This window comes from Nerophis ophidion, linkage group LG02 (genome assembly GCF_033978795.1).
Source record: "Nerophis ophidion isolate RoL-2023_Sa linkage group LG02, RoL_Noph_v1.0, whole genome shotgun sequence".
In the NCBI taxonomy this organism is placed as follows: domain Eukaryota; kingdom Metazoa; phylum Chordata; class Actinopteri; order Syngnathiformes; family Syngnathidae; genus Nerophis; species Nerophis ophidion.
Genome location: NC_084612.1, coordinates 64,431,944 through 64,448,624, shown reverse-complemented (window position 1 = coordinate 64,448,624; position 16,681 = coordinate 64,431,944). Strand labels below are relative to the sequence as shown.

At 30.7% G+C, this 16,681-nt stretch overlaps 1 protein-coding gene across 6 annotated transcripts in view; it reads left to right on the top strand.

Annotated features, from left to right (window-relative positions):
- Positions 1-9,373: 9,373 nt before the first annotated feature.
- The window catches only part of pax7a (paired box 7a), a 177,569-nt gene continuing 170,261 nt past the window's right edge, over positions 9,374-16,681 (top strand). Inside the window, exons 1-4 of one of the 6 annotated variants that reach the window (XM_061888451.1) lie at positions 9,374-10,063; positions 10,867-11,102; positions 16,223-16,352; positions 16,607-16,681. The exon at positions 16,607-16,681 is cut by the window's right edge and continues 54 nt beyond it. In XM_061888451.1, the coding sequence (XP_061744435.1) occupies positions 9,979-10,063; positions 10,867-11,102; positions 16,223-16,352; positions 16,607-16,681 (526 nt within the window). In that variant the 5' untranslated portion in view covers positions 9,374-9,978. Of the gene's footprint in view, positions 10,064-10,570; positions 10,738-10,866; positions 11,103-16,222; positions 16,368-16,606 lie in introns of those variants that run through there. The other 5 variants (XM_061888441.1, XM_061888478.1, XM_061888460.1 and 2 more) reach the window with 5 other exon arrangements.

Here is a 16,681-nt window from a genome sequence, read left to right as displayed (position 1 = left end):
TATTTACAGTTAAGAATGCATAAAAAAAAAAAAATCATCATGTCTTTCATAATGATTGTGAACGATAGACAAAATTGAAAAAAAAAATGTTCCCCCTTCAAAATTTAACCTGTCAATAGCCCCATGGTCCAAACAACTCTTAGTATTAACCTCTATGAAGTGATTAAAAACTGTTATGATCTGCTGCCTGGATCATATCATGTTCTGGTTTTGATTCGTTTTTGTATTATATTCTCTTTGTGTTTGACTTCCTTAGGTCCTGGTTTGTTATCTTTCCATAGTTACTCATTAGATTAATCTTCTTCTTGCTTTTGATGCGCACCTGCCTCTTCATTACTGTCTTTATTTAAGCCTGCCTTTTCTGTTCATTCAGTCTTGCCTCCTAGTTTGCGTTCGCACAACAGTGACGACCTTGATTCCCGATCCCGTATTCCAGTTTTGTACTTGCTAGCTTCCACGCTAAGCCTTGGTTCCTCTAGCTCCCATGCTAGTAGTTTTGTTTCGCCTTTTGTGCCTTGTGCAAGTTTTTCTGTTATTTCTCTAGCTCCCATGCTAGCGCTTTTGTTTTTTTCTAGCCCCCATGCTAGTTCTTTGTTTTGACTAAGTCTGTTTTTATTTGTTAAATAAATCAATTATTTCTTACCTTCACGCTGTGTTCGAGCCCGACTGCATCCCTGAGAGAACGACCCGCGTCACCACGATGCCACGCAATCGTCACAGAATCCATGCACTAATCAGTTGATTGGATAGTTCAGTGGTTCTCAAACTATTTTCGCAAAGTACCACATCAGAAAAATCAGCTGTCCAAGTACCACCATTATGAGCAACATTAAAAATACAGTACTGTACCAGGCCTAAGTATTCATTAAAAACAACCCAAAATGTTGAAAGAACCATAGTGGACCAAAAATAAAAAAAATAAAAATCTGTCTAGAGCCGCAAACAATTTTAAGTATTTTTTAAAGCTGTGTTATAAATGAATGCATTTATTAGGAGAATTTTATGTTTACAAGGCAAATATGCAACTATTTCCAGAAACCTTTTATGACTTTAGACCTGTATTAGCATGCATACATCTGATTCAATTGTATGATCAATATTTTGACATTCTATGGTATTTAAAAATGTATGTTTTAGAAATGAATGCCTTTTATTATAATTGTAGATTTACAAGGTAAATATGCAACTATTTCCAGAAACCTATGAACCTAGACCTAGTAGAATATATAAGTCAGACTCAATTGTATCATCAATATTTTGACTTTTGTTTTAAAAAAAATAAAGATGTTTTAGAAATGAATGCATTCGTAGGAGAATTGTAGATTTACAAGGTAAATATGCAACTATTTCCAGAAACCTTCTATGACTCTAGACCTGTATTACAATACATAAATCTGACTCAACTGTATAATCAATATTTTGACACTTATGGATGTTTTTTTTAGATGTTTTAGAAATGAATGTGTTTATTTGGATAATTGTAGATTTAAGAGCTAATAAATATGCTACTATTTCCAGAAACCTTAATGACTCCAGACCTGTATTAGAAAACATGAATCTGACTCAATTGTATCATCAGTTTGCAATTTATGGGTATTTTTTAAGACGTTTTTAGAAATGAATGCATTTATTAGGAGAATTGTAGATTTGCAAGGTAAATATGCAACTATTTCCAGAAACCTTCTACGACTCTAGACCTCTATTAGAATACATAAATCTTACTGAATTGTATCATCAATATTTTGTTATTGATGTGTATGTTTTAAGATGTTTTAGAAATCAATGTTTTTTATTAGAATTGTAGATTTACAAGGTAAATATGCAACAATTTCCAGAAACCCTCTATGACTCTAGACCTGTATTAGAATACATAAATATGACTCAAATGTAACAATATTTTCACATATATGGTTTTGTTTTTTTAAGATGTTTTAGAAATTGATGCATTTTATTATGGGAATCTTTGACTTACAAGGTAGCTATGCAACTATTTCCACTCAATTGTATCATCAATAGTTTGCCATTTATGAGTATTTTTTAAAGATGTTTTAGAAATGAATGCATTTATAGGAGAATTGTATATTTACAAGGTAAATAAGCAACTATTTCCAGAAACCTTCTCTGACCTCTAGACCTGTATTACAAGAAATAAATTCGACTCAATTGTATCATCAATATTTTCACATTTTTGGGTACTTTTTTTAGATGTTTTAGAAATGAATGTGTTTATTGGGATAATTGTAGATTTAAGAGCTAAATATGCAACTATTTCCAGAAACCTTCTTTGACTCTGGACCTCTATTACAATACATAAATCTAACTCAATTGTATTACCAATATTTTGATATTAATGGATATTCTTTTAGCTGTTTTAGAAATGAATGTGTTTATTGGGATAATTGTAGATTTACAAGCTGAATATGCAACTATTTCCAGAGACCTTCTATGACTCTAGACTTGTATTAGAAAACATAAATCTGACTCAATTGTATCATCAATAGTTTGCCATTTATGGGTATTTTTAAAAGACTTTCGAAATGAATGCATTTATTAGGAGAATTGTAGATTTGCAAGGTAAATATGCAACTATTTCCAGAAACCTTCTATGACTCTAGACCTGTATTAGAATGCATAAATCTTACTGAATTGTAACATCAATATTTTGTCATTGGTGTGTATTTTTTAAAATGTTTTAGAAATTAATGTTTTTATTATTAGAATTGTAGATTTACCAGGTAAATATGCAACTATTTCCACAAATGTTCTGACTCCAGACCTGTATTAGAATACATAAATCTGACTCAATTGTATCAATAGTTTGTCATTTATGCGTATTTTTTAAAGATGTTTTTAGAAATTAATTCATTTATAGAATTGTAGATTTACAAGGTAAATATGCAACTATTTCCAGAAACCTTCTCTGACTCTAGACCTGTATTACAATAAATAAATCTGACTCAATTGTATCAATATTTTGACATTGATGTGTATTTTTTAAGATGTTTTAGAAACGAATGTGTTTATTAGGAGAATTGTAGATTTACAAGGTAAATATGTAACTATTTCCAGAAACCTTCTATGACTCTAGACCTGTAGTACAATAAAAAAAATCGGACTCAATTGTATCATCAATATTTTGACATTTATGGGTATTTTTTTAAAGATGTTTTTAGAAATGAATGCATTTATAAGAGAATTTTATTTTTACAAGGTAAATAAGCAACAATTTCCAGAAACCTGCTATGACTCTAGACCTGTATTAGAATGCATAAATCCGACTGAATTGTATCATCACTATTTTGACATTTATGGGTATTTTTTAAAGATGTTTTTAGAAATTAATGCATTTATAAGAGAATTGTATATTTACAAGGTATATATGCAACAATTTCCAGAAACTTTCTATGACTCTAGACCTGTATTAGAATATATAAATATGACTCAATTGTAACATCAATATTTTCACATATATGGTTTTGTTGTTTTAAGATCTTTTAGAAATTGATGCATTTATTAGGGGAATCTTAAACTTACAAAGTAACTATGCAACTATTTCCAGAAATTTTCTCTAACTCTACACCTGTATTAGAATACATACATCTGACACAATTGTATCATCAATAGTTTGCCATTTGTGGGTATTTTTTAAATATGTTTTAGAAATGAATGCATTTATAGGAGAATTGTATATTTACAAGGTAAATAAGCAGAATTGTATATTTACAAGTTAAATAAGCAACAATTTCCAGAAACCTTCTCTGACCTCTAGACCTGTATTACAAGAAATAAATCCGACTCAATTGTATCATCAATATTTTGACATTTATGGGTATTTTTTTTAGATGTTTTGGAAATTAATGTGTTTATTGGGATAATTGTAGATTTACAAGCTGAATATGCAACTATTTCCAGAAACCCTTAATGACTCTAGACCTCTATTACAATACATAAATCTGACTCAATTGTATTACCAATATTTTGATATTAATGGGTGTTTTTAGCTGTTTTAGAAATTAATGTGTTTATTGGGATTATTGTAGATAAGCTGAATATGCAAATATTTCCAGAAACCCTTAATGACTCTAGACTTGTATTAGAGAACATAAATCTGACTCAATTGTATCATCAGTTTGCCATTTATGGGAATTTTTTAAGACGTTTTTAGAAATGAATGCATTTATTAGGAGAATTGTAGATTTGCAAGGTAAATATGCAACTATTTCCAGAAACCTTCTATAACTCTAGACCTGTATTACAAGAAATAAATCCGACTCAATTGTATCATCAATATTTTGACATTTATGGGTATTTTTTTAGATGTTTTAGAAATGAATGTGTTTATTGAGATAATTGTAGATTTAAGAGCTAAATATGCAACTATTTCCAGAAACATTCTTTGACTCTGTACCTGTATTACAATACATAAATCTGACTCAACTGAATAATCAATATTTTGAAATTTATGGATGTTTTTTTTAGATGTTTTAGAAATTGTGTTTATTGGGATAATTGTAGATTTAAGAGCTAAATATGCTACTATTTCCAGAAACCTTCTCTGACTCTAAAACTCTATTACAATACATAAATCTGACTCAATTGTATTACCAATATTTTGATATTAATGGGTATTTTTAGATGTTTTAGAAATGAATGTGTATATAGGAGAATTGTAGATTTACAAGATAAATATGCAACTATTTCCAGAAACCCTTAATGACTCTAGACCTGTATTACAAAACATAAATCTGACTCAATTGTATCATCAATAGTTTGCCATTTATGGGTATTTTTAAAAGACATTTTAGAAATCAATGCATTTATTAGGAGAATTGTAGATTTGCAAGGTGAATATGCAACTATTTCCAGAAACCTTCTATAACTCTAGACCTGTATTACAATACATAAATCTGACTCACAATACATAAATTTGACTCAACTGAATAATGAATATTTTGACATTTATGGATGTTTTTTTTAGATATTTTAGAAATTGTGTTTATTGGGATAATTGTAGATTTAAGAGCTAAATATGCTACTATTTCCAGAAACCTTCTCTGACTCTGTACCTCTATTACAATACATAAATCTGACTCAATTGTATTACCAATATTTTGATATTAATGGGTATTTTAGATGTTTTAGAAATGAATGTGTATATAGGAGAATTGTAGATTTACAAGATAAATATGCAACTATTTCCAGAAACCCTTAATGACTCTAAACCTGTATTACAAAACATAAATCTGACTCAATTGTATCATCAATAGTTTGCCATTTATGGGTATTTTTAAAATACTTTTTAGAAATCAATGCATTTATTAGGAGAATTGTAGATTTGCAAGGTAAATATGCTACTATTTCCAGAAACCTTCTATGACTCTAGACCTCTATTAGAATGCATAAATCTTACTGAATTGTAACGTCAATATTTTGTTATTGATGTGTATGTTTGAAGATGTTTTAGAAATCAATGTTTTTTATTAGAATTGTAGATTTACAAGGTAAATATGCAACAATTTCCAGAAACCCTCGATGACTCTAGACCTGTATTAGAATACATAAATATGACTCAAATGTAACAATATTTTCACATATATGGTTTTGTGTTTTTAAGATGTTTTAGAAATTGATGCATTTTATTATGGGAATCTTGGACTTACAAGGTAGCTATGCAACTATTTCCACTCAATTGTATCATCAATAGTTTGCCATTTATGAGTATTTTTAAAGATATTTTAGAAATGAATGCATTTATAGGAGAATTGTATATTTACAAGGTAAATATGCAACTATTTCCAGAAACCTTCTCTGACCTCTAGACCTGTATTACAAGAAATAAATCCGACTCAATTGTATCATCAATATATCGACATTTATGGGTACTTTTTTTTAGATGTTTTAGAAATGAATGTGTTTATTGAGATAATTGTAGATTTAAGAGCTAAATATGCAACAATTTCCAGAAACCTTCTTTGACTCTAGACCTGTATTACAATACATAAATCTGACTCACAATACATAAATCTGACTCAACTGAATAATCAATATTTTGACATGTATGGATGTTTTTTTTAGATGTTTTAGAAATTGTGTTTATTGGGATAATTGTAGATTTAAGAGCTAAATATGTAACTATTTCCAGAAACCTTCTCTGACTCTAGACCTCTATTACAATACATAAATCTGACTCAATTGTATTACCCATATTTTGATATTAATGGGTATTATTTTTTTAGATGTTTTAGAAATGAATGTGTTAATTGGGATAATTGTAGATTTACAGGCTGAATATGCAACTATTTCCAGAAACCCTTAATGACTCTAGACCTGTATTAGAAAACATAAATCTGACTCAATTGTATCATCAATAGTTTGCCATTTATGGGTATTTTTTTAAAGATGTTTTTAGAAATTAATGCATTTATTAGAATTGTAGATTTGCAAGGTAAAAATGCTACTATTTCCAGAAACCTTCTATGACTCTAGACCTCTATTAGAATACATAAATCTTACTGAATTGTATCATCAATATTTTGTTATTGATGTGTATGTTTTAAGATGTTTTAGAAATCAATGTTTTTTATTAGAATTGTAGATTTACAAGGTAAATATGCAACAATTTCCAGAAACCCTCTATGACTCTAGACCTGTATTAGAATACATAAATATGACTCAAATGTAACAATATTTTCACACATAGGGTTTTGTTTTTTTTAAGATGTTTTAGAAATTGATGCATTTTATTATGGGAATCTTTGACTTACAAGGTAGCTATGCAACTATTTCCACTCAATTGTATCATCAATAGTTTGCCATTTGAGTATTTTTAAAAGATGTTTTAGAAATAAATGCATTTATAGGAGAATTGTATATTTACAAGGTAAATAAGCAGAATTGTATATTTACAAGGTAAATAAGCAACTATTTCCAGAAACCTTCTATGACTCTAGACCTGTATTACAAGAAATAAATCCGAATCAATTGTATCATCAATATTTTGACATTTATGGGTATTTTTTTTAGATGTTTTAGAAATTAATGTGTTTATTGGGATAATTGTAGATTTAAGAGCTAAATATGCTACTATTTACAGAAACCTTCTTTGACTCTAGACCTCTATTACAATACATAAATCTAACTCAATTGTATTACCAATATTTTGATATTAATGGGTATTCTTTTAGATGTTTTAGAAATGAATGTGTTTATTGGGGTTATTGTAGATTTACGAGCTGAATATGCAACTATTTCCAGAAACCTTCTATGACTCTAGACTTGTATTAGAAAACATAAAACTGACTCAATTGTATCATCAATAGTTTGCCATTTATGGGTATTTTTTAAAGACTTTTTTGAAATGAATGCATTTATTAGGAGAATTGTAGATTTGCAAGGTAAATATGCAACTATTTCCAGAAACCTTCTATGACTCTAGACCTCTATTAGAATGCATAAATCTTACTGAATTGTAACATCAATATTTTGTCATTGGTGTGTATGTTTTAAAATGTTTTAGATATTAATGTTTTTATTATTAGAATTGTAGATTTACCAGGTAAATATGCAACTATTTCCACAAATCTTCTGACTCTAGACTTGTATTAAAATACATAAATCTGACTCAATTGTATCAATAGTTTGTCATTTATGCGTATTTTTTTAAGATGTTTTAAAAATTAATTCATTTATAGAATTGTAGATTTACAAGGTAAATATGCAACTATTTCCAGAAACCTTCTCTGACTCTAGACCTGTATTACAATAAATAAATCTGACTCAATTGTATCAATATTTTGACATTGATGTGTATTTTTTAAGATGTTTTAGAAACGAATGTGTTTATTAGGAGAATTGTAGATTTACAAGGTAAATATGTAACTATTTCCAGAAACCTTCTATGACTCTAGACCTGTAGTACAATTTAAAAAATCTGACTCAATTGTATCATCAATATTTTGACATTTATGGGTATTTTTTTAAAGATGTTTTTAGAAATTAATGCATTTATAAGAGAATTGTATATTTACAAGGTAAATATGTAACAATTTCCAGAAACCTTCTATGACTCTAAACCTGTATTACAATAAATACATCTGACTCAATTGTATCATCAATAGTTTGCCGTTCATGGGTATTTTTAAAAGACTTTTTAGAAATGAATGCATTTATTAGGAGAATTGTAGATTTGCAAGGTAAAAATGCAACTATTTCCAGAAACCTGCTATGACTCTAGACCTCTATTAGAATGCATACATCTTACTGAATTGTGTCATCAATATTTTGTTATTGATGTGTATTTTTTTAAGATGTTTTAGAAACAAATGTGTTTATTATTAGAATTGTAGATTTACCAGGTTAGGGTTAGGGTTAGGGTTAGAGTGGATCGTGAGATCGACAGGCGGATCGGTGCGGCGTCTTCAGTAATGCGGACGTTGTACCGATCCGTTGTGGTGAAGAAGGAGCTGAGCCGGAAGGCAAAGCTCTCAATTTACCGGTCGATCTACGTTCCCATCCTCACCTATGGTCATGAGCTTTGGGTCATGACCGAAAGGATAAGATCACGGGTACAAGCGGCCGAAATGAGTTTCCTCTGCCGTGTGGCGGGGCTCTCCCTTAGAGATAGGGTGAGAAGCTCAGCCATCCGGGAGGGACTCAAAGTAAAGCCGCTGCTCCTTCACATAGAGAGGAGCCAGATGAGGTGGTTCGGGCATCTGGTCAGGATGCCACCCGAACGCCTCCCTAGGGAGGTGTTTAGGGCACGTCCAACCGGTAGGAGGCCACAGGGAAGACCCAGGACACGTTGGGAAGACTATGTCTCCCGGCTGGCCTGGGAACGCCTCGGGATCCCCCGGGAAGAGCTAGACGAAGTGGCTGGGGAGAGGGAAGTCTGGGTTTCCCTGCTTAGGCTGTTGCCCCCGCGACCCGACCTCGGATAAGCGGAAGATGATGGATGGATGGATGGATTTACCAGGTAAATATGCAACTATTTCCAGAAATCTTCTGACTCTAGACTTGTATTAGAATACATAAATCTGACTCAACTGTATCAATAGTTTGCCATTTATGCATATTTTTTTAAAGATGTTTTTAGAAATTAATGCTTTTATAGAATTGTAGATTTACAAGGTAAATATGCAACAATTTCCAGAAACCTTCTATGACTCCAGACCTGTATTAGAATGCATAAATCTGACTGCATCAATATTTTCACATTTATGGGTATTTTTTTTTAAAGCTCTTTTAGAAATGAATGCATTTATTAGGAGAATTGTAGATGTACAAGGTAAATGCTGCAGGTTTGAGTGCATGAAAGACTAATATTTTGATGTAACACATTTTGCTTCTTGCATGAGGGTCTTTAGGATGGAGGAGGAGGAGGATGATGATGGTGGAAGAAGGGTGCAGCAGCAGCAGCGTATTAAAAAGTGCAAAGCAGCTCCCTGATTGGCCACTCAGGCTGCAGGCTAAGCCCACTCCCTTTCATCCCTTAAAGAAGAAGGCCGAGGGAGCCTATGGGAGAGCTGGACTGTCTCCTCCCACGACGTGCACGCAAAAGTTGCCCTCTTCAACTACTTCCACGCAGCCAGCAGACATTCCACTCAAATGCACCAAGGGGGGAAATAGTATATGCGCTTTTGTGCCCAACTCCAGACTTTTAAGCACCTCCATTTGGAAAAAAAATATATAAATATATATATATATATATTTATACAATAATTCTACACTTACAAAAAGGACATTTTAGGTAGAGCATCACTCCACACATCCTTTTCCTCTCTCATGAGAATTATATTTTTTCTCCACCTGGGATTGGAATTTTGCTGCATTTTTTTCCCTCCTTTTTAGAGCATTTTTTTTTTTTTTTTTTTTTTTTTTTTTTTAATACCCCTACTCCTGTTTCATTTTGGACTTTGTGAAAGCAACAGCAGCTGCGGCTTAGACTGGTGCAGCGGTGGTGGTGCTAACCCAGCTGCAAGGATGGCTACTTTGCCCGGAACAGTGCCTCGGATGGTGCGCCCCACGCCGGGCCAGAACTACCCACGGACCGGCTTCCCTCTAGAAGGTGAGACATTAATGCATGGAGGTCACGCATTATTTTTTATTTGCTCATTATTTAAAAAAAGAATTGTGTGTGAATATTTGTCGTGATAAAATAAAATCATTTTTAAAATATTTTAAAGTGTAAATATTTTATCTTAAATAATTTAATACTAAAATATTTTTTTCCGCTTTTTTCCTGACTTTGTATTTTTTTTGCAGCATTTTAAAAAGAGATAATATGCACTTATTAATACACTATCCATCCATTTCCTACCACGTGTCCATTTGCACAATATTTTTTTAATTTTACCCTAACTTTGACAGTGAAGGAGCCCCACAAAAAAGGCAATCTAATTGTTAATTCGGCGAGAACTCTCCACGCACACTTGAAGCGTCTGAGCATACGGCCGTGGGAGGATGAGGATGAGGATGAGGAGGAGAGGGGATGGAGTGGGGTACCACTTTCTTATTTGCATGCATTTATGGCAACCATTTTCCCATTAGGATCCAGTGCGTGCTCAAGTGGCTTGAAGTGAAATGCGCCTTAAAAAAAAAAAAAAAATGAGACGTCTATTGCTTTGCAAGTTGGCGGAGCCGCGTGGATTTGTTGGAGTGGGCGCCGCCGCAAATGGCAAATAAGCCACAAGAGAAAAGGATCACATCAATATTTGGACAGCATGACTAGGAATAATCAAGGTGGTTGGAATTTTTTTTGCGTGAAATTGGCTGCGTGGAGTGCATCCTGATTTTTATTTTTTTTTTAAATGTGCAAATAATAATAATTTTAAAAAAATGGTTCAATATTGTGTATTGTCCTCCCCATAGTGTCCACCCCTCTGGGCCAGGGTCGCGTCAACCAGCTGGGCGGCGTGTTCATCAACGGGAGGCCGCTGCCCAACCACATCCGTCACAAGATCGTGGAGATGGCGCACCACGGCATCAGGCCCTGCGTCATCTCCCGCCAACTGCGCGTCTCCCACGGCTGCGTGTCCAAGATCTTGTGCCGGTACCAGGAGACCGGCTCCATCCGCCCCGGGGCCATCGGGGGCAGCAAGCCCAGGGTGAGTGCGAGGGCGCGGGGCCTTAAATACTCGCTTGGACGCGGTCGGACAAAAATCCATCCATCCATTTTTTTTTTTTTTTTTTTTTGCCGCTTGTCCAAAAATCATAATGTAATAATAATCAGTTACCTGTTTTATTATGCAAAAAAGAAAATTGTGTTTGTTTGTTTTTTTACAACTTGTATGCAATTTGATTCATAATAACATCATGTATATGTGTTTATATAATTGATCATAATCATATTGATTGGCATACATTGGTCAAAATATTAGGTACCCCTGCACATGTAGTCAAATATACATATTGTATATCAATTTCAGTTATTTTAATATTGTTTTGTTAATACATCGTTAAAACATTGATTCATTTTGTATAACATAAGTATGTGTTTTATGGATCTTAGTCATATTGATTTTGCACTGGTCAAAACCTGCACATTTAGTCAAATATACATGTTGTATATTGATTTCAGTTATTTTAATATTGTTTTATTAATACATTATTTGTTACAACATAGATTCATTGTGTGTGACATTGTGTTTGATATAATGGATCTTAGTCATATTGATTTTGCACTGGTCAAAATATTAGGTACCCCTGCACATGTAGTCAAATATACATATTGTATATCAATTTCAGTTATTTTAATATTGTTTTATTAATACATTATTTGTTACATTGATTCATTTCGTATAACATTGTGTTTGATATAATGGATCTTAGTCATATTGATTTTGCACTGGTCAAAATATTAGGTACCCCTGCACATGTCAAATATACATGTTGTATATCAATTTCAGTTATTTTAATATTGTTTTATTAATACATGGATTCATTTTGTACAACATAAGTATGTGTTTTATTTAATGGAGCTTAGTCATATTGATTTTGCACTGGTCAAAATATTAGGTATCCCTGCACATGTAGTCAAATATACATATTGTATATCAATTTCGGTTATTTTAATATTGTTTTGTTAATACATTGTTACAACATTGATTCATTTCGTATAACATAAGTATGTGTTTTATATGATGGATCTTAGTCATAATGATTTTGCACTGGTCAAAATATGAGGTACTCCTGCACATGTAGTCAAATATACATATTGTATATCCATTTCAGTTATTTGAATATTGTTTTATTAATACATTGATTCATTTCGTATAACATCAGTATGTGTTTTATATAATGGATCTTAGTCGTATTGATTTTGCACTGGTCAAAATATTAGGTACCCCTGCACATGTAGTCAAATATACAAATTGTATATTATATTCAGTTGTTTTAATATTGTTTGATTAATACATTATTTGTTACATTGATTCATTTCGTGTAACATAAGTATGTGTTTTATATAATGGCTCTTGGTCATATTGATTTTGCACTGGTCAAAATATTAGGTACCCCTGCACATGTAGTCAAATATACATATTGTACATCAATTTCAGTTATTTTAATATTGTTAATACATTGTTACAACATTGATTCATTTCGTATAACATAAGTACGTGTTTTATATAATGGATCCTAGTCATATTGATTTTGCACTGGTCAAAATATTAGGTACCCCTGGACACTTAGTCAAATATACATATTGTATATCAATTTCAGTTGTTTTAATATTGTTTGATTAATACATTTGTTACATTGGTTCATTTCGTATAACATTATCATGTGTTTTATATAATGGATCTTAGTCATATTGATTTTGCACTGGTCAAAATAATAGGTACCCTTGCACATATAGTCAAATATATTCTGTATCATATTCAGTTCATTTAATAGTATTTTATTATTCTGTTTATCACCACATTGATTCATTTCCTATGGCATCGTGGTTTATAATGGATATTGATTTCACACTGGTCAAAATATTAGGTACCCCTCCACATGGTCAAATATACATAGTACATATCATATTAAGTTAATTTAAAATGGTTAAAAAATGGATGGATGGGTTTGGTTGTATTATTTTTTTTAATGTTGATTCATTTCGTATAACACTAAAACAAAGTTGTTGTTTTTTAATAATTGAGCATAATCATATTGATTGACATACATTGGTCAAAATATTAGGTACCCCTGCACGTATAGTCAAATGTACATATTGTATATCAAATTAATTTAATTTAATATTGTTTTATTATTGTATTTATTACAACATTGATTTATTTCGTATAACATCATAATCATGTGTTTTATAAGGGATCGTAGTCATTGATTTTGCACTGGTCAAAGTATTAGGTACTCCTGCACATATAGTCATATATATATATGTCCAGTTTATTTAATATTATTTTATTATCATTTATTACAGCATTGATTCATTTTGTATCCCATCAAAAATCGTGTGTTTTATAAGGATCTGAGTCATTGATTTTACATTGGTCAAAATATTAGGTACCCCTCCACACGGTGAAATATACATACATGTATTGAGTTCTTTTTAAATGGTTTTGTTGTATTATGTATTTCAACCCCGGTTTCTTGCATATAACACTAAAATAGTTTTTTTTTGTTTTTTTTAAATTTGATCATAATCATATTGATTGACATACATTGGTCAAAATATTATTTCAACATGAATCCCTTTTGTATAACACTAAAATAAAGTGTTCTTTTTATTTTTTATAATTGCTCATAATCATATTAATCGACATATATTGGTCAACAAATTGGGTACCCCTGCACATAAAGTCAAATATACGTATTGTATGTCGTATTCAGTTCATTTAATATTGTTTATTATATATGTATTTTTTTATTACAACATTAATTCCTTTCGTATAACATCATATTATCGTGTTTTATAATGGATCATATAGTCATATTGATTTTACACTGGTCAAAATATTAGGTGCCCCTCCACATGGTCGAATATACATAATGTATATTAAGTTCAGTTAATATGGTTTTGTTGTATTTATTTCAGCGTTGATCCCTTTCGTATAACACTAAAAGAAAGGTTGTTTTTTTATATATTAATAATTGATCATAATCATATTGATTGGCATATACATCGACTGGTCAATATATTAGACACAACTGCTCTCGCACAAAAATAAATAATCACACTGCTAATATTTGCATTGGTTATAATATAAATAAATTAAAATTGTTAATCAGGTTAATCATTCGCTTTAAGATTAATAACACATTGAAAATTAAACGCTGATTATATAATTTTATTGACTTGTGCTGTACATTTGTATTTGCATATATATGTCAATATTAATAGGAATCCAGTCAATGGCGACAATATTAACATCTTCACTGACACACACACACAAAAATAAAAAAAACATATAATACAATTGTATCAGTGGGTTTTAGTGTGCACTTTTTGTTTTTATAATTCGGTTAATCGTTGACCTATCAAAATATTAGGTACATCTGCACAGTCAAACATATAAACATATTGTTTATCATATTTAGTACATTGAATTTTTCCTATTATTATTCTATACATGGACTGGTCAACAAAGAGTACACCTGCATGGACACACACACAAGAACAATTCATTACAATGCTGGATCAGTTTCTTATAGCATGCACAGCATATCATTTTTCATAATCGTGTTAATCCTTCATCGGTCACAATATAGGAGACCATGCTCAATCATATTCTACTACTTATTATCACGCTGAATACTTAACATTAATCAGTAACATTGGGAATATACTTTGGTTGGTTTCATTTGTGCTGCACTATAGATTTAAGTTGGTATTTTTTTTATTGATACATACTGTGTAGTCCATGGTGACAATATTAAAAATACAGACGTACACACACACACCTAATTAATGACAATGCTATTGCTATTACAATTGTTATGTCGGTCCTTTTTGTAGCATGTATGCATGTATGTATGTATACATTTTTTCAAAATCAAGAGAATCATGAATACCTGTCACAATGTTAGGACCCCCTGTTTCTCTCATAGTATATTTATTATTACTGTAATAACAAATTCAGCACTAAACATTAACAAGCTATGATTACTTCCATACTCAGTTGTGGACATATTTTCATGAGCAATTGAAAATATATATGTTTATGTATGTATGTATGTATGTATGTATGTATGTATGTATGTGTGTGTATATATGTATGTATATATGTATATATTTATTAATGTGTGTATATATATATATATATATATATATATATATATATATATATATATATATATATATATATATATATATATATATGTATATATGTATATGTGTATATGTATATGTATATATGTGTATATGTATATATATGTGTGTGTGTGTATGTATGTATGTATATATATATGTGTATGTATATATAATATATAAATATATATTTGTATATATATATATATATATATATATATGTATATATATATATGTATATATGTATATGTGTATGTTTATATATATATATATATATATATATATGTATATATGTATATGTGTATGTTTATATATGTGTATGTATATATGCATATGTGTGTGTGTGTGTATATATATATATATATATATATATATATATATATATATATATATTGAGTATACTACTGTTTTTAATTAGAAGACGCAATTCAAGTGGAAAAAAACGAAAGTACAATATATTTAATTTTTGTCCTGATCAGCCTATCTAATGTCAAACTTAATTACTTTTATTTTTTTTTATTCTTTTGTTTTTTTTTTACAAATAATACCCATTTGGGTTAAGTCTTTCACTATTATATACTACAATAGTGATAATAACAACCATAAAACATATAAAACATTTTTTTTCAAATAATATTAGATTGTCTTTATTAAAATTGTATTTTATAATATTACTTGTGGAAGGAAATACGTTTACTTAAAATATATAACAATTGTATGAATAATAAAAAATATATATAAATGTTTGTTTAACGTTAGTACTTGCGTTGTGAAATAAAATGTTTAGTGAAAATATGATAAAAAAACAACAAAAAACATAAATTTGTTTGACTACTATCAATTTCACTGAAATAGTTTTCCATGTTGACCCAATATGAAAAGCAATATATTGTATATTAATTTAAATTAAATCATCTTCTTATACCCCTTTCTCCCCCTTTGCCCCTCCCCCACATGACTTCCAACTTACAGCAGGTGGCCACTCCTGACGTGGAGAAGAGGATCGAGGAGTACAAGCGGGAGAACCCGGGAATGTTCAGCTGGGAGATCCGGGATAAGCTGCTGAAGGACGGCGTGTGCGACAGAAGCACGGTTCCTTCAGGTGAGGCTTCATCTGGTAAGCTACATTTTTTTTTATTTAACTTTAATATAGGAGCCAACATCTAGCATCACTTATAATTAAAAAGAAAAAAAAGGTGTGTGTGTTGGGAAGGTTGCATCATAAAGGTGTTGAAATGTAAATATTAGAAAACATATGATTTGACTATACTTTGTATGCAGTGTGTTCTGGGTATTTTTTTTTTTTTTTAATTTTTTTAGGGGCTAACCACCCATTTACCTTTTTGTTGCCATTAGTGAGCTCCATCAGCCGCGTTTTGAGGGCCCGATTTGGCAAAAAAGATGACGAGGATGACTGTGATAAGAAGGATG